Consider the following 24,913-nt stretch of genomic DNA (forward strand, 5'->3'; position numbering starts at 1 on the left):
CAAATAGATTCGAATTTCATGAGTTCGTTAATAAGAATACATTAACGGCACCGTGCTATAAGAGAATAGCAGATAGTTCACGGATTTATGAATCAACCTTCCAAAAGCGGTAAACACATAAGCATATAATCATGTAAGCAAAAAACACCAAATCGAGCATTTATTTAAGTAAAGTATTCAATAACGTTTGTGGTTAAAGACTCAAGTATAAAGCAATTTAATTTGATTATGTATGAAATGTCACCCTAAAACAAAAGATAGAAAAACGGGGTGTGAAGTTACTCACGTTCAAGTAATAAACTTGAAAAGTTGGTAATTTGAAGATTTGCCGGAACGACGAGTTAACGTATGAAGCCTAAATAAAAGAAAGTCTTGGATTTAGAAAGGTTGTCTTGAAGATCTTTAAATAAAATAATTGTTCCAAAAAGTAAACAATTAAATTTCAAGGTTTATAATGTAACTATTTAAGAATTTATAATAATAATCCTTTAAAAATGTAAGTTTGCTCGAAACAAGGTTAAAGTATCTAACCTTAATATTTACTTAACCTATGTTAAGTAATAAGGTGAGAAAATGCTAAATGCAAGTTCCTTTGGGACAAAGATACTAAAACGGGTCTTTAACGAGTGTTCGGGTTGTTGGTTCGGGTCTTGATAATTGGTCAAACCCAAAATCAGCTTTCCAAAATAATGAATGTTATGAGATAACTCAATAAAACTTTATAAAACTTAACCAAGTATGTAGAGCTATTGTTTTAGATCTAACAACGTATGTTAAGCGAGCGTTCGGTTTTGTCGGTCCAAACTATGTTATGAGATCAAGCTGGATCCAACAATTCCAAGTACTTACGAAAATAATTAAAATCAGTTTGTAAACTATTTCTAAAGTAATATACAAGTCTTGATAGCTAAAAACACAATTGTGTGTCTTAAGCGAGTAAAAATCGGATTGGTTTGGTTTCCATCTCACAATATGTTCCTTGATGGTCTCCACATGCCCAAATATCATAGATCTTGTATAATAATTTATAAATGAGAATTATTTAAGTTTTACAACTAAAAAGTTAACAAGTCATTTAAGCAAAAGTTTCGGTTTGGTTCGATTTCCATCTCCCAACGAGTTCATAGATGGATTCCACATGCTTAATATCAAAGAACTTTTAAAAATGATTTTTGAAACTCAAATATAACATTAAACATGTTTAAACAACTATTATTAACAAAACTAGTAAGGAAAAGTTTGGTTCACGGTTTGGACTATTTACGGTTAAATCGGGATTAGTCTTTGCAAACCCCCACCATGGAACTTCATAAATATGACAAGTAAACTAAAAATAGTAGAAGTTAGTCATGGTTAGTATGTGCAAACAAGTTATATAGGTGTGTGTATAACAAGGACCACGAAAGTCCTACATGAAGCCTTGCCTTACGAGGTCGAAACTTAACCGATCGAAACCGGAGAAGCAACTACCAAAGGAAACAAGGGGTGTGTATTATATATATGTTGTACCACCATATTCAAGTGTTAGTTATGTTAGATAAACAAGTTAGAAAGAAAGATTAAACTCAGTTTGACTTTTGGAAGTCAAAACCTTCAAGAAAAACTAATAAAACAATCTTTAGATCTTGAATTTGAGAGAGTTTTTGCTGTTGTAGCAGGGATTAATGGGTGGAAATGGTGCTGTATATGTAGGGTAAATTGAAATGGTCAAGTATAAAGTGTTTTGCATGAAAATGTGATGGTTTTTGTCACATGTTTTCTTAAAAATACACAAAAACGAGTTCTGGTGCAGACCTCCCTTAGCGCGGCCCTAAGGTCTCTGCCCCTGGACTTTAGCGCGGCGCTAAGGTCACAAAGGAAAAATCTGATCTTTCAAAATTGGCAGTTTTGATCCCCGGGGTTGTTTTTAAGCGTTTTAAGGCCATTTTAAGGACCGAAAAAGATGTTTTCAAGACCCAACAAGTGTAAAACAATATTGTAACATAAAATCCATCATTTTGATTATATTCAAGGTCTTGGTTTACAAAACGGGTCGGTTTACAAAGTAAAACAAATACAAATCAAATACAAATCATTTTGACTTCTTTTTATTTCATAATAAAAAATTAATATTTAAAGAAAAGATTCTCTTTTATTTGGCAATCAGAAACACAACACAAATTATGAACACGAGATTTAAACAACCAGAAACTGATAAAAGGGATTTATTTGATAATAGATAAATCTTGGTGCCGAACAATGGTGTCGGCACTCACCAATCATAAACATAAATTGGCGGGTAGCCGTTTTTGTTGACAAAGAACTGCTTTGGAAATGATGTCATGTTGAAGCCGCTGAACTGGTTACCCGACAAAATACTTATGATAAAGTAAACATAAACCTAATCTAAATGTTACACGACGATAATTTTGCTTACAAATTTAATAATAATAATAATAACAATAATAATAATAATAATAATAATAATAATAATAATAATAATAATAATAATAAAACAATTACGTGTCATCATGAAATAAGTTAGAAAAACAGGAAAAATAAGGATCTTTAATATAGAAACAATGAGATAGCAAGTTCAGTCCCTTCTCATCTGTGATCGGTTTCATACTTGCTAGTATTTCTCTTAATGTTGTGAGATTTAGTGGCATCTAATAGGTTCTTGTAACATATAGGCATCGCATTTTAGTATAAAAGAAAAAAACGCCGATGTTTACATTTTTGACAGGAAATACATATTTATATTGAATTATCCTCAACCTGTTATATCTTATACCTTCTTTAATCCTCAACCTGCTATATATGTTTAACTTACTAATGTTTACATTTTTGACAGGATCTACTAGCAGTTAGAGTGAGGTTTCTGGCACACCTTATTAGCCAGCGGGTAGTAGGGGAGACGATTGCCATTGAGCTAATCAAGACACTTCTTGACACCCCAACGGACGATAACGTTGAGGTGGCGGTGTTATTTGTGAGAGAGCGTGGTTCCATACTCCAGGCTCGCACCCCGAGAGCCTTGCGCGGTAAGTTTATTTATCTATTAGTATTCAAACTAGAGTTCGTTTTGAGCTAAAAGCAAATCAAGAAACAAAACTTCGGTTTAAAATGTATTTGAAAGTCATATAGTTTTGGTTTTAACGTTTTTCTATTGCTGTCTAGATCTGTTTGATAAGCTTCGCGATATTCTTCATGAAACGGCCGTCTGCAGGAGGGTGGAGTTCCTGCTTGAGGCTCTGTTTGGCCTCTGGAGGCTCCAATTTCAGGTTAGATCCGTGCTATCTGTTGGCATTTTTATACGGCGGATATGTGCAACACTTATACGACGGATATGTGAAGCTCAACTTATACAACGGATAAGTGATCCTAACTTATACGGCGGATATGTTTTATGCATATACGGTCGTATAATCCACACTTATACGACGGGTATGTATTATGCATATACGGGTGTATATGTATGGAAGCATGTGGGCGTATATATACGCAGGTATCCGACGTATGTAACCTTATGCGTTGGATACATATACGCTGAGGACATATACACTAGATAAGTGGATTTTCAGATAAAAGAAAGATTTACGGAAAATAAGTACGTATACGGCGTGTATGAACTTATACGGTGTATAAGAAAAGAATAAATGATTTATAAAAGTAATGATTAAAATGAGAACGACTTAGAAAGAAAGACAGAGGCTAGAATAGACACATAAGAATACAAAAGTAGTAGGTTAACTCGTATGTGTTGAACAGTTAGTTGTGCTCAGTTGAAGAGAGGTGTTACCATGAATTCCAAAAGAAGCAAGATGTCTGTGAGTTTCTAGCCCCATTTCCTTGTTATGTTTTCGGGGCTGTGTGAATACTCGATGTGATTAGTTAATACACTTATCTTACGTGGTAAGTGTATGCTATATGAATGTTTTATCAACGATATGTGAATGATATAGAAATGTTGAATGAATGTAGAAAGAATTAGAAGTACATATATAAATAAAAGAAATGTGTGTATCGTAGTATGGTTGTATGCATGGCGGTATGGAAACATAGGGACCAGACCCTTATAATATCTGTGATGATAGGGACCAAACCCTTATCTGTGATGATAGGGACCATACCCTTAAAATATCTGTGATGGTAAGGACCACACCCTAATAATATTTGTGAGGTTATAGGGCGAAATGCTCTTTAAAACGTAGAGATAGTTATGTATGTATTAAATGACTTAAAACCAGAAAGTATGAAAATATGAAAGTATGAAAGTAAGAAAGTATGTATGCATGTATGTATGTATGTATGTATACATGAAAGAAAGAAAATAAGTTTAGTATGTAATATGTATCTTCGAATACGTATATGTACGGATGTAAATGTAATGCATGTTGCCTGATTAACTAGAGCTCACTCAGCGTATCTGACTTTTAGTATGCACGCAAGAAATCAGGATGAAGGAGCTGGCTTGAAGGAGGCACATGGCATGAACTGAGCTCACTGGCATCTCGTGAAAACAAGTTATGATGTTTTATGTTAAGACAATTTGAAAGTTTTAAATCAATTTTTAATATTTTGTAATGAATGTTTGATGTTTTTATATCCGCGAAAAGTTTTAATTCACTATGATATTTAGAACTGTGTTTATGAGTAAATCCAATGTCAAAGTAGGACACCCGGGCTCGGGGCCTTCCATTGTCTCTCTTGATCTCCATTCCTAGTATTTCCTTTACCTCTCCTAGTTCCTTCATCTCAAATACTTCTTTCAAAAGAGCTTTTGTTATTGCAATCTCTTCTTTATTCTTGCACACAACCAACATATCATCCACATACAATAGTAGATACAACATGTCTCCATAATCACATTCTCAAAAAATAGACACAAGAGTCATAACAGCTCCTAGAGATCCATGATTGACCATGTGTTCATCAAATCTAAGGTACCCTTGTCTGGGTGACTGTTTAATCTCATACAAAGACCTTTTTAAACAAACAAACTTTCTCATTCTGCCCATCCACCTCAAAACCAAAATATTGTTTCATGTAAATCTGTTCATCAAGATTACCGTGGAGAAAATTTGTTTTCACATCTAGTTGCTCAAGTTCTAGATCTTCACATGCTACTAATGACAATAACACTCCTGTTGAAGTATGTTTAACAATAGGACTGAACATTTCATTATAATCTACACCCACTTTCTGTGTGAATCCTTTTTCAACTAGTCTAGCCTTAAACCTAGGTGCTTCACCTGCCAATCCTTCTTTAACCTTATAGATCCATTTACGATCTACAAGTTTCATATCAAAAGGCTTATCTACTAACACCCAAGTTTCAGCCTTCATAAGAGAATACATCTCTTCTTTCATAGCTCTAACCCATTTATCCTTTTGCTTTGAATGAATTGCTTCTTTGTATGTAATAGGCTCACATACATATTCATGTTCTGCAATGATAAAAGCAAATGCCACACACTATTCACATATTCATCTCCCTTGTACATGATGGTATGTGCATTCATGTTACATATTTTGTAAATTGAAAGTTTTTCATTATTTAGTCTTTTATAGCTTTGTTATGGTTAGTTATCATCAAACCAATCATTAATATTTCACCAATTGAGTTTTTCCAACTTTACGATTATTTTGTTATCAAACAAAATCGTTAATATTTCATAAACTAAACTTTTTTCAGATTTGAATTATCTAACAGCAAATATTTCACCAGCTAGCTAATTTATAGAAATTTATTAATTTTTCACCAGCTAGCTTTATGGATATTTATTATCAACCAAAACTATTTTTTTATATTTTAATTACTTAACATAATTCAATAGTGATTATGGATATTTACTAATAACCACTATCTTTAATGTTTCATAAAATAAAACTAGTGGGATAACCCCGCGCTATGCGGCGGGCACACTGTCTGTACTGGTTGGATTCGCCACGGTATCGCAAAAGAAAGAGAAAACCCAATTAGAAGTTGTGTATCATAAGCAAAATCGGTGGGTGTTGTTAAAAAAAGCGTAAGATTACTATATTTTAGAAATAAGTCTAATTCACATTTGACCACCCCTAGCACCACTGCCACTTATTCCCATCACCAGCATACCCTATGTTTTATTCCTCGCCTACATCCTCACCATTGTGCACACCCATTGTTTCTTTATTACTATGCCTAAAAGAAATAGAGAAACTGGCGAAACAGTTGTGAAAACAACACTAATTCCTTCCTTCATAAAGTGCATGTTTAATGATAAGCAACCTCTTAAGTGATGATGGTCATATTGAAACTTTACAAAGCATAAGATGATGACCTGTATTCAAACGGGGTTAACATAATAATTTAGTTTATGTTAGAGGACTTTATCACTAACAAAGAAAATGATACGCGGAACCGAAAAAACCAAAAAATCCAAACCGAAAAACCGATCCGAAACAAAAAACAACGGTTTGGTTTTATGTTTTTGTAAAAACCGAACTAACGGTTCGGTTTTGGTTTTGCATATAATAAAAACAGAACAACTGAACCGATTCCTATATTTTTGTTTTTTTATATTTTATATTAAGTAAATTTATAAGAATTCAATATATATATAACTCAAATATTTTTGGTAAAATGTTTAATAGTCTATTATTTTACAATTAACAAAATTATTTATACCTAAATTCATTATTTTTTGAAAAAAAAATTTAACCTAAAATTTTCAAGATCAAATGGCAAAAAACGAAACCGAACCGAAACCAAAATGAAAATCGAAGAACCGACACCGAACGGTTTCAAATACTCCAAAACCGAAGTTTTGGCTTTCGGTTTGGTTTTAACCAAAAACCGCACCGAACCGCAGCACTACCAAAAATTTATAATAACGGATTGCCTGAATTAATTAATTTGTTTATGTTTTTGTCCTTGGGACATTGAAGTTCTTTATGTATATCGGTGCATACCTTGACATTTTGTTTAGTAGCATCTAAGTATGATTCAACACTCTTAGTTTGGTAATGCAGGCCTGGGTGAATTCATTGTTCAAACATTTCATACATCTATAAATCTTATTTGTGTTTTAAAACTTCATTATTTCAAGCTACTGTTTGTAATGATTTTATATTTACTTGACCAAATTTTGTCCATAACACAATGAAACTGCAACATTATGTAATATATATATATATAGGAATTATGAGACTTAATTACCTTCAATTTGTAAGATTTTATGTGAGCTGGACTTTTTGGTTGAGTACCATGAACTGGGCACATCTATTGAATAACCAAAACTTCAGAGGCATCTTCTTTGTTACCCACAAATGCATCAAATGTCTTCAACGAATACATACATAACATCTATATCGCCATGTACAGTCGTAGTCGAAGGTAACAGCAACGCTAAACGGAAATCTTCAAAGCCAGCCGCCATACACGGCATGAGCCGGTGGCAACAGGTCTTCGTTTCTTGCTCTCTACAATCACAGCCGACCTAACAATAACAACAACATCACCCACCGCAGGCGTCTGTTGAAGCGTTCGTTTCTCTGTCTATGACCACCGTCAATCGTTCGTGACTGTAGATTAGCTTGGAGAATAACAGAACATAATCTCAAGAGGAAGGTTGCTTCGCAATTGCAGGTGTACAACATCGGGAGGGAGGGTATCACGTGTCAAGAATACTTGTAACTTACGCATAATTAACTGTAGGAGTACAACAGTACCCTCACTTTCAACAGCTAGTCGGCAAGTTCATGGCCTTCGACCGCCACATGAACCTCGTCATCGGCGACTGCGAAGAGTTCCGTAAACTCCCACCCGCCAAAGGATCCAAAAACAACCAAGAACGCGAAGACCGCCCTACTCTCGGACTCGTATTATTACGTGGCGAAGAAGTCTTCTCCATGACCGTTGAAGGCCCACCACCACCAGACGAAAACCGAGCCAAAGCCGTTGGAGCCGGTTCCTTACCCGGTCCGGGTCTCGGCCGTGCTGCCGGCCGTGGGATTCCGACCGCGCCGTTAGTGCAAGCGCAACCCGGGTTAGCTGGACCGGTTAGGGGAATCGGTGGACCGGCGCCTGGGATGATGCAGCCGCAGATTTCTAGACCGCCTATGAGTTATCCTCAACCGCCGGTTATTCGGCCTGGGCAAATGCAGTTTCCTGGGCTAGGTGGACCGCCTCCGTCTCAGATGCCGGTTCAGTTTGCGCAGCGCCCGCCTGGGCAGTTTCCGGTTCCGCCTCCCGGGCAGTATGGGCAACGGCCTATGGTTCCGCCCCCGCAGATGATGAGGGGTCCGCCCCCGCCTGGGGGAGTGAGGCCTGGGTTGCCAGGTCCGCCTCCGCCTGTTCGTCCGGGAATGCCGCCTCCTGGTGCGCAGATTCAGGGGTTTGGACCGCCTCGCCCTGGCATGCCGCCTCTACCGAATAATCAGCAACAGTAGTGGGAGTGATTGGTATGTATATCTTTACGATATGTGTTTGATTATGTTTACTTGCTTAGGACAGTGATACTTGATAATCTGATAGGCACTAATAATATTAACTTGTGACATAGTTTTAAGTAGATAGTCTGCATTGCCTATTTGCCTGTGCAACATTTTGAATTGACCCTATGGATATTGCTTGATTCTTTAGCATAATTTTTGTCTGTAATTGTTAGTAAATTGATTACAGTTGCAGAAACAAATGTTTCTTCAATCTTTTTTACCCACTTTTATAAGTTACAGTGTTACACATGCCCAATTCAACCATTTTATTAACAACCAACCATAGTTATCAATGGCGCTAGTCGCACTTACGGCGCATATGTCTCCCTTGGGGTCTAGCGCAAAAAATTTGAGGGCCTGAGAAAAAAACCGTGCACCATAAAAGAAATTTAAAAAAATATTATTTTTCTTATATTTTTTAACTAAAATAAACAAAAGCTATTGTATCATGTTTAATATCATCAAAATTTCTAAAATATTAGTGTATTAGTGTAGCAAGTAGTACTAAATTGACATATTTTATTGTATATTATTACGTAAATTTTCTTCGTATTAATATTAGATTAAATGACATATAATAAATTTATGGTCAGATGTATTTTAGATAAATGTGTGAGAATTTGGTATTTAATAATTTTTGGGAATTAAAAAGTAATAGAGCAATTCGGTTATAATTTTTTTTTCAAAGTGTTTAGTGTTGATTTATAAACCTAGGTTAGGCCTAAAAAATAATAAGTCTCTTCAATAAATAGTCTCCCCCGCACATCTCTTGCAGTCTTGCAAACCCTAAAAAGTAATTGTCTGAATCTACACCTGAAACACCACCGGAGGTAAAAGCGCAATTACCTGGTCTTGCTCAAAAAATGTGCCTAGGCGCAACAGGCTGTCACCTTTAATAACTATGTAACCAACTATGATGAAGTGTGGTGTATCAAGTAGACATGAAAGCTATATATGCTCTTGTTAGTTAAAAGAAATTGTTACTTATCCCTGCGTACTTATCTAGTTAATATTCACCTGCATTTACGATAGACAGTTGCTTGTTGGTCAATTATTGCATTATCATTGTGTGTGTGTTATTCAAACATTGGTTTAAGTAAAGAATGCATGAATATAACAATGATGACGTTACTGCCAATGCGTGATCAACATTGCTAGTTGTTTGTGTAAGATCCTTGCTTGATTTATGATTGACTGGGTATAAACGGGGCAAGGTTGCTGATCTTTAAAAATGCATTTTAAGAAACAGCTAGCATTATATATGGACTTCTACCGTTAGTAACTATGCCTTTAACTCCCTTGAAAACCGTCGCCCAACGCTAGCTGCATTTTTTTACCTGATGTTTTTGTTTAGTTGGGTATCGGTTGGGTTCCTTGAGTTTTCTGGTTATAGGTTGTCACTGTTACAAAAAGAAAATGGCCTTCGTTGACCATTGATGCATAGTTCAACTTTTGTTTAAATTAGGACTTTTGTACCGGGCTACCTGCTATTACTGTTTTCATGGCATGAATTTTAAACATATAGACCTCATCTGCATCTAACAATGTGATTTCTTTTATGTTTGCACTTTGCAGGTGGTTATTCATTTAGGTCGCAAAAGAAACAAAGTCTCCACCTCGAATTTTCTATGCCAGTAGTAAAGAGCCTACAGTCTTTGTTATGTTGGATTGTTGGTTTAGCACATGTTAAATATTGTTCTGCACAAGAGTTTAAACCTGAGTTTAACTGCTCAATCATGGTTAGCTTTAATGGTAGTTTCTGATCTGTCGTGTAATTTCTCTCTTTCTTCCAAATATCTTTTGATCGGTTTTCTGAATGTTGAATATTTTGCCTATTTGAGAACTAAATTGAGAATTATATTAAAGTTGGTGTGTAAAAAGTGGATTAAAAATACCGCATGGCTGATTTAATCATCCTTGCAATGTGACCTGTGACACTACTGACTTTTACCCGAACTCTGTCTTAACGGATATGGAACTTCTTTTGCTACCAACTCGCAAAAGGCAATTTGCAACATTTTGATTTACGATTGGGATAAAAGTCAGTAGGTTGTCCGTTGTTCATCAGGGGCAAACAAAGTTACTTTTTCGCTAGACTAGGATTGCCCTTGTTTACCAAAGTGAAAGCGAACGTTGAGAGTTTAAACAGAGTAAAATGTCGGTTCATACCTGTTAGACCGCGCCAACTGCCATGTTTCTTTTTTTAGTTTTCTCTGAAAAAATAGATGACTGCAAACTATGAATCATTGAAAGAGAAGACCTTAAGAAGTAGGGATGGTAATATGTCGGGCTATATATTGGGTTTTGGTGACCGCTTTATAACCAGTGTTGAATCATTAATCGTCAGTCGTCACCCCACTAATTTGTCGATGATTATCCCAATTTGTCCAAAATTATTCAAAATTAAAGAATTTTATACATAAAATTTAAAATATATATGTATATTCGAAAATATACATATAAATTCCAATCCGAGTAATCCCGACTAATCCATAGTAATCCTTATTAATCGCTAGTTCACTACCTCCACTGCTCGACTAGTGCTAGAGATTTTTACAACACATGGGTATTGTCACTCGTTGGGTTTTTTGTGTGTTTGGTATAAAAATACTCAAAAGCTTTTGAGTGTTTGGGTATAGAAATACTCATCTATGTATAAACCTTTTTGAGTGTTTGGCAAATTCCCACACACAATGCCATTCATTTTAGCGATTGATCTTGTAAAAAAACTTTTGTAATCTTTGATGATTTGTCATCGATAAAATACCAATGATTTATGGATTGTGGTGATCTATGCATTGTTTAGATTAGTGTTATGCACCAATTACAAGTTTACAAAATATGTGCTCGCACATTAAGAATATTAATAAGCCAGCTACGCGACATACAAGATGCTTATTTAAAAAATACCATTCATTTGTGATGAACTACATGACACCCAATGCTTATAAAGTATTATTTGAATTTATTAGCAAAACTTATGCTTATTGATGATACGTGACGAAAAGGTGAAACATGATAGATGTTCCTCTACTGATAGAGATTTAATCCTTTCACATGATGTGTGAATAATAGTTGGCGTGCATCACTTTAGTCAAGTAACTCTCAACTATCGATGATCAATTTTGACGTAGCTATATGTGGGATACCACTTCCAAATATAATGAGTTTCATTATTTTTTAAACTTGAATGTTGTTTTTCTCCCTACTCGAAACATGTTTTAAAACTCATCTCAAAAACAGACTCAAAATACAAATACTTAACCACAGTTATTTTCAATAACAAACAAACGCATTTAACAAAATCTTACTCATAGCAAAAGTATTGGTAGAATCTATGGAGGATGAGATGAAGACAAACTTTTCCTCTATACTAGGGCATATAGATTATAGAGCTTGCTCTTACTAAAAGCTCCGGTTCTAGAAAAACCAACTTTCTTTACCCCCCCCCCCCCACACACACACACTCTGCTTGCACACTAAAGACTATAGTAATAAACAACTACTGATATATGTAATTATTTTCGTAACTTAATTTTGTTTGCCTCGCTTCTTAAGATCATTGACTTGTGAACTAACATTGGAGAAAGGCCAGAGTAGCTAGGGATAAATGAATTTCTACAATACGGATCGAGGTAAAAATTCAATTTCAACTGGTTTTTCTCTCATTACCGTCCAGGACCATCGATCGTGCGCTCAAGAGACAGTAAATGTTATCTTTGATTCGTATTAAACACAATAAAAACTAAAAAAAACACTGCATTGTCTTGAATTTCATAAAATCTAGCAAATTCCATAAAACATAACTCAGAATTTCTGATTGAAATATGTAACAGGATATATAAAGATAACCTTTGGCAGACATCACCAACAGCACTGGCTACACATGACTTGTCAGCGTGATCGTCTCACATTGCATACTTGCAATGCATACATTATACGGGTTTGAACCCATCATGAACTGTAGGGTTGTAATCTGTTTGAGAACCCCTCTGTCAAAACCGGTTATATCAAACCAAACCAAGGCCAGCTAAAACCTGTTTCAATCCCGAACAGATTTGGAATCAAGCTGATTTTCTACTTTCAAATCGGTTTCAACCCAAATTTGGGCCAAAAACCAACGTTGACCGCGTTTAACCAAACCAGTTTGGGCCAAGAACACGATTTGCGCACCTCTACATATATACACCAGCTAGCTGCAGTGCCAATGCTGCAAGTAATATGATTTATCTCAAACATGACTTGCACTTTAGGTGATCTACAGTTTTCCTATAAGCCTGTTATTAGATTAAAACCTGTTGTGACAACTTACATGATATTGACCATATGAATGGATCAAGTTGGATAATACTATTTAAGAGACTCAACAAGCAAGACACAACAAATTTGAAATAAAACATGAGGTTGCATAAATCTTCAAAGTACTTCTGGTCAAAAGTTCCAACCACCACAAAATACTACTAATTATAATGTCTAAAATGTCCCATAATATATTTCACTACATCCAAAACTCAAAAGTTGAACATAAACATAAACTCCTAACAAATTTTCAAGCTTTTGTCATACCAACCAAATCTTCAAGTGTAAGATTCAAAGTGTCCGAATTCCCCTTCTTAATTTCCTCACCTCGAGCCGCCAAGATATCCTCAATGCTACATTTATCACCGAACATCCCCAAGTGATCAGCAATCAGGTGGTGGTTATTACAACCACCACACCGAGCCACCACCACACCCTTCTCATAACATTCCTTAGAAATCGTCTTGACGGATCTCGTGTCACAGACTTTGCAGGTGAACATCATCGCAAGATCATGTCTAGGTGATACCTTCAATCCAGATTTAGCAGTGAATGCAAAGTCATTGTTGTCATTGATTGCAGGGTGATTCATAGTCACCGTGTTCTCAACTGATTTTGAACTTGAAGCTTCATGTTTAATGGCTGTTTCCGCAGACATATTGCTGGTTTTTGAAAGTGTTCGAGATTGTGTCTTCTGGAATTGTTCGCCATGAAGGAATGAGGTAAGTGAAGGAAGGACGTACGGTGCTGAATCTGAGCAATATTACATGAGACATGATAATTCAACTAAATTAGTATCAATGCTTCTTACAATCAGTAAATAGTGTATTAAAAAACCACTGAAACAACCTAAACCGAATTGGTCAGATCGGCCTGATTAGAGCGAACTGGTTCTTACACGCTTTGTAGTTTGGGAAACTGGGTTTCAAAATTTGGAACCCGCCACCAAAACCGAAACCGCATAAACATTAATAACATAGCAAAAACATATTTTTTTTTAATCTATAAAAAATCAGTTAAAATAAAATAACTCTACATAATGTTTTCTGGATCTTTTGCATATAAAAAAATGCAGAAGCCGTTTTTTATCAAAACAATAAAAATATATAGAAAAGTTAAAAAAAAATAGATAATTTTCTTCCTTTTTCTTTTTTATAAAAATGAGTTTTTTATCAGAACACTTTCTACTTGTGTTTACATGCAAAATCTTTGAAATACATTATGTAAAAAATGGATTTTTTACATATAAAAACAAGTTTTTTACATGTAAAACTTATAGTTTCCGGTTCTCAACTTTTTTGCGGTACCCAATGAGCCTCCCTCTTATTACATTAACCGATCTTGTGTTTCTTACAACTATTTTTTTCCTAATAACTTTTAATACTCTACACTAAAAGGTTTTATACCTTTTCAAGCTTACCATTCACTAAACTTTAAGACATATGATTCCATGTTAAAAAAAAACCCAACTTTTACCGAAAAATCGTTAAAACCGAACCGTTTTCACCGTTTTAACTGGTCCAGCCTTCCGGGCCTGTTCGGTTTAGTTCTTCCATTTTTAAAAAACCACAAACCGGACCGTAAAAACCCCACGAAATCACAATTACAACCTAGAATCCAACAATTGCAAGAACATAATATCCCAAATCCAGCAAATACGAAACAATTATTACACAATCAATTCTTCAAATTTCTACCAAGAAAAATGAAACTGAAACCTGGGTTTATTAGTTTTTATTGAATGAAAACAAGTTCCATTTAAACAAACTGTATGAACAAGATAACATTGTGTGGTAGCTAGGGTTTCAATGTTGGTTGATAATAATAATAATAATAATAAGAGAAGTGAGTGACCGTTACGGAGAGAGATGTTGGGTTGCCTGGTGGTGTTTGCGAAGAGAGAAAACAATCGCCTCTGCATCCTCCACGCTGACATGACTGCTACACTCAAATGACAAGTAATGCTCCAATTTAATTTAAGGGGTTTAGGGGAATAATTAATTAATAAGGCCGACGTATCTTGAGGACCAAGTTAAGAGGAAAGAGTAAGTTTCATTAATAGTCCCTTCATTATATCAAATTGTAATGTTTCTACTTTTCGTTACATTTGTTAAGACGTTATATTCTACACGTGTTGATGCGTTTAGGTTACAGGCCCTTTGGTCGTTAAACTTTAGTAAATTATGGAATTAATATATAATAATTTAGCATTTCAAAAGTTCCTAGTAGGATTTGTGTAATTAATTATGACTGTAGTTGCCATTCTAAATGCTTAGTAACATCAACTCAGGTTTTTTTTATTGATTAGAGCGGTTAATAAAATTAACGCCCTGTTCTTGAGTTTTTTTAAATGATAGAAAGGAAAGGAAAACTAAGGATAGTTAAAAAATGGGTGTTCTTGAGTTTTTTTAGGATGAAAAGGAAATGAGTAGGAGGAGTTAGAAGGGATTAAATTGATGTTTTTCTCAATAAATTATCCTCTCAAAAATGGGCTGATTACTAAGGATAACTATTTTTTAACATAGTTATTCTTTCCTTTCCTCTAATTCCCTTCCAACTCAAAAACACCACAGTTTTTGTTATGAGCGGGCTATGCACCGATTGAATAGAGTGAAATTGTGTTAAAATAATAGAAGTTTGTAAATTTTCGAGGTGTAGGTGTGACACAAACATAAAACTTAGACTAACTTGAAATTTTTTTAAAATAAACCATTAGAAAATTTAAATAGTGAGAGGTGGTTATTAAGTAATAATTAAATTTTATATTCACTTCACTTAGGTAGTATTTTGTACATAAGAATGTGAGACGAAATAGAATTACTCATGTGAAATAATGAAAAATATAATGTTTGGCTAGTCAAGAGAATAAAATCATATATTATCTTGTTCATTTCATTCATTTTAAAACATCACAAATTCATTTCATCCATCCTTTTATTTTATTTTTTTCTATTTAATTTTATCTTTCGCTCTACATCACTTCCACTGTCACCACCACCACCACTATCGTCAACCACCCACCCACCGCCCCCGGCCATCGCCATCCACCATCACCACCACTACCACCCACCGCCGCCTACCACCACCGTCGCTTGTACCTAATCTATTTTAGTTTTCGTCTTTTCCAAACAAACACAAAGTAATGATTCCTTCATCCGTTTTATCTCCTCGTCCATCTCACCACTCCATCCAAACAAAATATTAGTTTTTTTTTTTTAAACAACCAACTATCATTAAAAGATAAAGGGAGAGTAGCAAGAAGCTAACCCCAAAATACAAACACCGATCAAAACAAACACCAAAACAAAAAAAACACCTAAAACAAACTCAAAAAGAGAACATACATCATTCTTCCCAATCTAATCCGACCATCTTCCCCCTATGTTTCACCCATAACAAAATATTAGTTATTATTCATTTATAATTCAACAATAAAATAATAATAAACTTTTTTGTTTTAGATCTAAAACAATATTGAATGTTTAATAATTAACAAATTAACATTAACAAAACAATAATAAGTGATAGGATATTACATTTACATGAAAACGGCTAAACTAAACCCTAAATAAGACCCTTTACGAAAATCGGCACATCACTTGAAATAATAATACAAAATCCCCAAAACTATACTTGACAAAAACATAAGATCCATCCGCCCCAATTGTTCAATTCGCATCACAATCCATAAGCATCTTCAAAGGTATGTATGTATTCATTCACCAATCAATCAATCAATCATTACTCTTCTGTTGCCCTACATTCTTCAATCTCATTGATTGGTTCAATTGCTACAATTAATCATTCTAGGGTTAGGTTTAACTAATTATCCATCACTTCAATTGATAAATTGGGATGCTAGTTGAGTTAGGGTTTCTAATTGGTTTGTATATTATTGGATTTCTGCATAACTTTAGTTCTCCGTCTCTGCAATTGGAGGATTTATGAATTTGGATGCTAATTGACTTCAATATGCTAGGGTTTCTAATTGAATATGTGCATAGGGTTACTGTCGGTTGGATCTAATTATATGGAGTAAAAACCTAACACAATGACTGTTACTTGGATAAATTAGGAAACTTGTTATACACACTTGCTAACTTTTTTTTAATAGATTTGATCATTACACTATACTTACTGGTATTAAGGCAGTAGCAACAAGTTAGACATTTGAAGACTTATTTCTTTTCATAATAATATTAGTAGGTTTACTTATTGATCTCACAATTCGAGTCATCCCTCTTACATATTCTTAAAAATGTACTTTTTTTTCCTAGAAATATTTACTTTCTTATTTTAAACTCTTTTAGAGCGATTAGTTCTTACCTGGTTCTATTTTCACTTGCAAAAGGTACATTTTTTATGGATTTATAAGAGAGTTGGTTCAAATTCGTAGATGAGAGTGATTCATTTACTTGTAGGTTGTTTTGATGATAATAATAATAATAATAATAATAATAATAATAATAATAATAATAACAATAGGTTTACTTAATGATGTCAGAGTTCGAGTTATCTCTTTTACATATTCCTGAAGATGTACCTTTTTTCTAGAAATATTTGCTTTCTTATTTTAAAATCTTTCAGAGTGATTAGTTCTTACCTGGTTGTATTTCTCACTTGTAAAAGGTACATTTTTTTATGGATTTATAAGAGAGTTGGTTCAAATTCTTAGATGAGAGTGATTCATTTACTTTTAAGTTGTTTTGATAATAATAATAACAGTAGGTTTACTTACTGATCTCAGAATTCGAGTTATCTCTCTTACATATTTCTAAAGATGTACCTTTTTTGTTAGAAATATTTGCTTTCTTATTTTAAAACTCTCTCAGAGTGATTAGTTCTTACCTTGTTCTATTATTCACTTGTTAAAGGTACATTTTATGGATATATAAGAGTGTTGATTTGAATTCTGATAAGGGAGAGATTCATTGTTTTACTTTCAGAAGACTTTTTCATTGTGGTGTTGTTTTAATGTTTTACTCTGTATTGTATTATAGATTGAAGGGATATTTAATGGGCTCACCTGAACGTGTAAAGGGTCATGCGAAAAGGGATACGGAAGATAGTTCTGGTGGCAGAGATGATGAATCATGGGAAGCAGATGAGAGAAGAAAACGGAGGTCAGGAAAGTCAAAGCAATCGGGAAGTGGAGAGGAAAACGAAGGAGTTGAAAATACTGGAAGGAAGGAGAAAAGCGAGAGCAGGAAGAGGCAAAGTGGCGCCAGCAAGGCGGTTAGTGAGGAGGATGATTATGAGTCACGGAAAGAATCACGATCTAAACAAATGAAAAAGAAACATGAAGAGAGTGCTTTGGAGTCGTTAAGCAGTTGGTATCAAGACGGAGAAGGTGAAAAACGACATGATGGTGGAGAGAGAAGTGAGAGGAGAAAGTCAACTTCCAAGGTGAGTACCTGTGAGAGTTCTCAAAGCAAAAGTAAGGTTAAAGATGAAAGAGGTCATGACGTGGAGTCGCAGGAAAAAGATTCAAGAAAGGAAGGAAGAAATCCAAGAAAAAGATGGGATGATTCAAATACTGCTAATAAGATAGATGAAAGTAATAACCTTAAACATCATGAAAAGGATGAAAAAAGAAGTGAAATTGACAAGAATAAAAATAATGCAAGTCCAACTAATCATGGTGATGTGCCAGTTGAAAGATCTTATAATGCTGACGAGGATGGTGTCACACGAACAAGAGACCGGGGTAAAAAAGACATTGACCGCGACCGCGATCGTGACCGCTCTACAAGGTCTAGAACACCTGACAGGAGTACAAGACGCCATCATGAAAGTGAGTACAGTGAAATGGATTCAGACAAAAGTGGTGGTTACAGAAGGAAAAATCTAGAAACTGACAGCTATAGGGATGAAAGGTCAAGATGAAGAGATGACAGTTGGAAAAGAAGGCAGGAAACAAAAGACGGTGATGCCCCTTATGACTACACTCGCGATTGGGAGTTACCGTCACAAAGACGCGGTCGTGATCGTGATCGGGTCGAACCGGAAAGGCATATGGTCCGGCCTAGTGGTAGAAAAGATGGGAACAGAACCTAAGATGTGATAGAGATTGAAACTAAGTCTTATGATGTCAATGAGCAATCTGATATTAAACCAGTGCCAAATGATGATGATCAATCTGTTGAAGATTCAAAAGATCGATATGGAGATGATAGAAACATAGATGATGTGGATGGTGGGAAAAGTAAAGGACAACGTAGTAATTTTCCCAGTCGTCCAGGTGGCGGCTGGCAAGGACAATCCTCAAGTAATAACAGAATGGGGAGAGGAGGAAGGATACGACCCACCGGGAGAGACGGTCAACAAGTCAACATGCAAGTGCCAATGATGGGTTCGCCTTTTGGACCACTTGCTATGCCACCACCTGGCGGCATGCAACCACTTACTCCCACCATGTCACCTGGTCCAGGAGGGCCTCCCATGTCTCCAGCTGTCTTTATCCCACCATTTTCTCCACCTGTTGTTTGGCCCGGAGTGCCACCTGGCGGGCCATCAGGCCCTACATTCCCTCCAAATATCGCGACCCCACAAAATCCTGCTATGTTTTTCAACCAACCAGGACCTGTAAGAGGAATGCCTCCAAACATACTGGGTCCCGGCTTCAACCCACTAGGACCCATGGGTCGTGGGCAGCAACCGGACCCTAAGGGACCTGGCGGGTGGGTCCCGCCTAGAAACAATGGGCCGCCCGGTAAAGCTCCGTGTAGAGGAGAACAAAACGATTATTCTCAAAACTTTGTTGACACGGGTATGCGACCTCAGAATTATATTAGGGAGCTAGAACTCACTAGTGTTGTTGAAGATTATCCAAAGCTTCGGGAGCTTATACAGAAAAAAGATGAAATTGTTGCTAACTCCGCTTCTGCCCCTATGTATTACAAGTGTGATCTTCGTGAGCAAGTTTTATCACCTGAATTTTTTGGCACCAAGTTTGATGTTATTCTTGTGGACCCACCTTGGGAGGAGTATGTTCATCGGGCTCCCGGCGTTACAGATCATATGGATTATTGGACTTTTGAGGAAATTATGAATCTGAAGATCGAGGTAGTTTTATTAATTGTAACTATTATATCTCTTTTTTTTTCTTTTCTTAAAGAACATAAACATTTTGCTTATTCATTATTTATCATACTACAGGCAATAGCAGACACACCATGTTTTGTTTTCCTCTGGGTTGGTGATGGAGTTGGCCTTGAACAGGGCCGGCAGTGTCTTAAAAAGGTCCAAACCGAACCATTTTTTTAAAAAATTTACAGCATTTTATATTTTGATTATTAAACTTTCAATCGTTTTTCTTTTATTGTATTATTGCAGTGGGGATTCCGTAGGTGTGAGGATATATGTTGGGTGAAAACCAACAAAACCAAATCGACACCTGGATTGCGCCATGATTCACATACTTTATTTCAGCGTTCAAAGGTTAGCTATTTTGTTCCCTTCATTATAAAGTTATATATAAAATATTGATTACAAATTTATTCTTTATATTTGTCAAGGAGCATTGTTTGATGGGCATTAAAGGAACTGTTAGGCGCAGCACTGATGGTCACATAATTCATGCCAACATTGATACCGATGTAATAATAGCCGAGGAGCCTCCATACGGTCAGTATTTTAGATATCTTTTACTTATAAATTATAAACTATTTTACTTTCACATATATGGTAAAGCTGAATTTTATAAATTGAAATGCAGGCTCTACTGCAAAACCGGAAGATATGTACCGAATTATCGAGCATTTTTCACTCGGTCGACGTAGGCTTGAGCTTTTTGGTGAAGACCATAATATACGAGCTGGATGGTTGACAGTCGGTAAAGACTTGTCTTCTTCAAATTTCAATGCCGAGGTACTTTTATTTATATGTTTTGTGCTTAAAATGAGTAAAGAAATAGTGAAATGCAATGATGAAAGATGCCTACTCCTGATATAATAATCAAAAGAGTTGAATTAGATTACCTAAGTAGAGATCGATTTATAATCTTGAATCCTTAACAATTAGCATTGACTTTACCATCTACCATGGAAAAAGTCAAAAGGAGCCATTAATCTTGGTCAACCAAATTTGCTCATAGTTAAAAAGAAACGCGTCAAACGGAAGCCATATTGTTGGTGATAGACGGGTTAGGGTCAAAACGTGTATTTTTGGTAGGGGACGGGTCAGGTTGGGTTGACCCGGTGCACATTTTGTTCATTCCCTTTTATACAGATAATTGTGTTGTAAATTTAACATCATCATTATCATACTCATTAATTTACAAGTTGTAAACCCATTTGACCCATTTTCTTTATAACTAGTTTTTTCGTTTTGGTATATTTGACTATAGCTACATATCAAACATATCTGCAATTGACCCATTCAAAAGTCACATCACTCACATGGTTCAATATGTCATAAGCACAATAGAATAAATGATATAAATATATATATTCTTCTTTTGAAACTGTAGGCGTATATTCGCAATTTTGCTGATAAGGACGGGAAAGTGTGGCAAGGAGGCGGGGGAAGAAACCCGCCACCAGAAGTGGGTCATCTGGTGCTGACTACTCCCGACATTGAAGCCCTAAGGCCAAAATCACCAATGAAAAACCAACTTCAAATGCAGCAGCAAGCTCAACAATCTAATAATACCATCTCTCTTACGCCAGGTGGTGGTGGCAACAAGAGGCCAGGTGGCAACGACCCGTTGATCCACAATGGACCAGGAATGAACCAAGAAGGATCTAGCTCCAATATTACTGGTCCAGTCCCGTGGGGACCTCCTCCGATGGGTGGTGTTATGGGTGTTCCGAATGAAGGGTTTTATGATAATATGTATGGGTATAATGGTCCTTTTGGACCCATGGGTGGTGAGTTCATGGATTTTGAAACTCAGAGAGCCATGAACAATATGATGTAGCTTAAAACAATTTTTAAATCTTATTATTAATCTTGTATTCATTTTATTGATTTTAGATCTGACCAAGGAAATTCCAAGTAGAAATCTTGAGATGATCCTCACTGTGGTTTTAAATACTATTAAAATTTGTTAAATGCTAATAGAAGGAACTGGATTTGGAGATTGAGTTGACCTGCATTGCCGACCAGACCTGCCGTGCCCGATTCACACTCATGGCCCGAACCTACTTGGTCCGTCGACCCGATCCGCAAATAGCGTGGTTCTTGGTGGGCCGGTTAGGGTCAAAACAGCCGGGTCGTCGGTGGGCTTGTTCGGGTTGATTCGTAATTTATACCCGTCAAGTTAAAATGCCAGGTGAAACGCTGACGCGACCTAACTCGGACCGCTGATCCAGGAGGTTACGTGTCGGAAGAGTAGGTTGAGTCGAAAGATTACGGATCGGAGGACCAGGTTGAGGTGCTGCGGGTTGACGATAGGTCTGGTTGGTTGCAACATCGGTGACCGGTCAAAGATTACAATGATGTTACTTGAATTCCTCCACATGTTAGAAGGATTTTGAATTAGTTTAGTGTAAGGAATTTGAAGGAGGATTTAATTTAAAATTCTAATTAGAATTCCTTTGCTAACAAAAAAATAATGCAATCAAGATTACAATTCAAACAAATTCCTGGAATCAAACAATTTGAGAGTTGAAAATCAGATTATGATTCCATTGAATTCATGCGAATCAAATGCACCTTAAGAAGTTTTAACTAAACTGAAACAATATCTTTCGGATCTTTCAAACAACAGATAATGTTAGACATTAGGCGACGTGGAGAACATATCACTTTCTGCTCACGCACCTCTCTACAACCACCAAAGGGATCCGAGTGTACACCTCATGGTTGAACTCCTGAAATTCGATAGCAACCACTTTAGACCTAGGCTCTGTTTACTCATGCAATTGATGCTACACTCATCAGAAAATGAGTATTTAGATTAGGACATGTAAGCAATGACGGGAAAGAAGAAACACGACCAGAAGCGGAAAAAACTGCAGTTGGGCTACCCAACCCATGGCTAAGGCATCTCGTAGGCCTTGTTCTGGACAAATGGCCATCAAGGCCGGGACCCCTAACTATGAAAATTACCCTCCCCGTCGACTTGAATTGAAAAGAGGGCCCATTGTTATTACCATCATTCACTTACCCTTACAGTATCATCACCGAGAATCCTTAAAAATTTCAAAGACCAAGGGAGTAAAATGGGTTGCTAGATTTTTTGTTTTGTTTGTTTTTTTTAATGTTACTCCTAGAATTATTTTTATAGAAAAATGCCACTCTTAGGATTTTTTTTTCTAATCAATGACGATAGTCGGTAGTCAGTCAATATTAATTAAAAACCGGTAAATAATGGGTCAATTTTGGGGAAAGTAAGTTTGTTGGGACATAACAGTTGTATTTGTCGCAAGCAGGTTCGAGCCTATTCGTCTTCCTCATATTTCTTACGGTTCTATCAATGGTTTTATGTTCCCAGGAATCACCATCTCCGTTTCCGTTCGTAGCTGCATCTTTAGTTGCCGAGATTTAATCACTTGTTTCTTCTTCACATTTCTTGTCTAGTACAACAATACGTGAAATTGAAAATAATCATGATACACATTTATGATTATATACTATATGTATAGAACTTGAAATAAAAAGAAAAAAAAATAGATGCACATATGCTAATGTTTGTATGTCAAATAACAAGTCCAAGTGAAAACAAAGTTATTCCTAAAAATAATTTGTAAACTGACACTTTTGTATTTATGATTATATACCGTATGCTCAAAACTATGTGAATTTAATTTACATGAAATGGATCAAACGACCCCTATAACTCTCCTGAAGGGTTCACATTCATATTGAAGACCAAAGTAGTGAAGTGTATCAAAGGTTAGCATGTGATGACTTTAAGAACACAACTATAGGATATGTTTTAACAAGTTGAATGTATCCAACATACGCAAGATGATCCAAACATTATTCAAGAAAAATCTTACAAGGTGTCCAGACTCTCGGTAAGGCGTGCGTGTGATCACAACTAGCTGCTCCCGGGTATACCAACATATTTGCGACCCTTGCTGTGGTGATTAAATCCAAACTCCCCATCGTATGAGAGCTTATGTTGAAAAGGCTTGCCTCGGAAATTCAAGGAGCTATTAGGACTAACAAAAAGGTAAAATGATCATTTTGCCATTCATGTTTTATTTCTATCTTTTTTTCTTTTTGAATACAAAGATTAGTGAGAAGCATAAAAAGATTGGTGAGAAATTATAAATTTCGTTTATTAATGAGTAAGATTATAACTGTCATTTACATAAAACTAACATATATATTTGGTGAAGTTATATTTTATACATACAATTATTTTCACTTTTCACAACATCTATTGGTAATTAAATCAAGGTTCGCACACCTAGTTATCTAGCGTGTCAACACCTGAAGTTGACCTATTTTTTTATGCTATCTAGATGTATTTGATCGGCTTCGTGATATTCTTCACGAGGCGGAGGTCAACAAAAGAGTCCAATTTCTGCTCAAGGCTCTGTTTGGCATTTGGTGGGTGCAACTCCAGGTATGCCAGTTCTTTGTCAGGAGTTGGACACGCTTGAGTTGGACCAAACGATTACACATGGCGCCTATTGGTAGTCAGATTGGAGGTTTCTCGCCCACCTGGTTATCTCGCGTGCCAACACTTGAAGTTGACCTATTTTTTCCATGGTATGTAGATATCTTTGACCGCTTTTGTGATATTCTTCAGGAGGAAGAGGTCGGCAGGAAAGTTCAGTTCTTGCTTAAGGCCCTCATCGGTATATGAGGGGGTACAATTCCGGTAAGTTTAGTATTATTTGTGGACATTTATTAATGTTTGGTATCATTGCTTACCCACACAAATGTTTGATTTACAAGGTATGCCAGTTGGACCTGCTTGAGTTGGACGACATGACTACACATTTTTCATTATGCATATTAAGATAGGTTTTTAACAATATCCGTCATTCAGATGTAGCCTTTTAATTGAACATGACTACGTAACACGCCCTTAATTTATATATTAGAATAAAATGTTTTTTTAAATAAATAAGTTAAAAGAACCAATTTGCCATTATGTGCAAAGCACACGACCTTATTTAACGTTTAAAACAAAATGTTTGGCTAAAAACGTAATTGCAAGATTTGTAAACATAAAGTACAAATCTCATCAATTTTA

At 35.8% G+C, this 24,913-nt stretch overlaps 1 protein-coding gene, 1 long non-coding RNA gene and 2 pseudogenes across 4 annotated transcripts; 3 read left to right on the forward strand and 1 right to left on the reverse strand.

Annotated features, from left to right (window-relative positions):
- Positions 1 to 2,805: 2,805 nt before the first annotated feature.
- Positions 2,806 to 4,317, forward strand: LOC143613433 (uncharacterized). Its single transcript, XR_013150116.1, has 2 exons — positions 2,806 to 3,023; positions 3,209 to 4,317. It is a non-coding gene; the product is annotated as an uncharacterized LOC143613433 (long non-coding RNA).
- Positions 4,318 to 7,710: 3,393 nt separating this feature from the next.
- Positions 7,711 to 10,322, forward strand: LOC143613430 (uncharacterized; annotated as a pseudogene). Its single transcript, XR_013150115.1, has 2 exons — positions 7,711 to 8,424; positions 10,033 to 10,322. The product of XR_013150115.1 is annotated as an uncharacterized LOC143613430 (transcript).
- Positions 10,323 to 12,842: 2,520 nt separating this feature from the next.
- On the reverse strand, positions 12,843 to 14,740 carry LOC143613431 (uncharacterized). The gene is made up of 2 exons (XM_077087139.1): positions 14,611 to 14,740; positions 12,843 to 13,509 (listed from the first exon to the last, which is right to left on the reverse strand). Exons 1-2 carry the CDS (start codon positions 14,690 to 14,692, stop codon positions 13,007 to 13,009), a joined length of 585 nt encoding a protein of 194 aa, XP_076943254.1. The 5' UTR covers positions 14,693 to 14,740; the 3' UTR covers positions 12,843 to 13,006.
- Positions 14,741 to 16,388: 1,648 nt separating this feature from the next.
- LOC143613435 (N6-adenosine-methyltransferase non-catalytic subunit MTB-like) lies at positions 16,389 to 21,767 on the forward strand (annotated as a pseudogene). Its single transcript, XR_013150117.1, has 7 exons — positions 16,389 to 16,459; positions 17,757 to 19,821; positions 19,915 to 19,998; positions 20,092 to 20,196; positions 20,274 to 20,382; positions 20,474 to 20,625; positions 21,227 to 21,767. The product of XR_013150117.1 is annotated as a N6-adenosine-methyltransferase non-catalytic subunit MTB-like (transcript).
- The last annotated feature ends 3,146 nt before the right edge of the window (positions 21,768 to 24,913 follow it).

The sequence above is a fragment of the Bidens hawaiensis genome, unplaced genomic scaffold (genome assembly GCF_021521415.1).
Source record: "Bidens hawaiensis isolate Kalapana, Puna unplaced genomic scaffold, B.hawaiensis_p1.1 tig00037473_1, whole genome shotgun sequence".
NCBI lineage: Eukaryota > Viridiplantae > Streptophyta > Magnoliopsida > Asterales > Asteraceae > Bidens > Bidens hawaiensis.

Bases quoted from the DNA above. Each gene is read 5' to 3' on its own strand.
- LOC143613431 (XM_077087139.1), bottom strand. From the start codon at position 14,692: ATGTCAGCGTGGAGGATGCAGAGGCGATTGTTTTCTCTCTTCGCAAAC. The intron at 13,510-14,610 runs GTCACTCACTTC...AATATTGCTCAG, and splicing joins CAACATCTCTCTCCGTAACG to ATTCAGCACCGTACGTCCTT.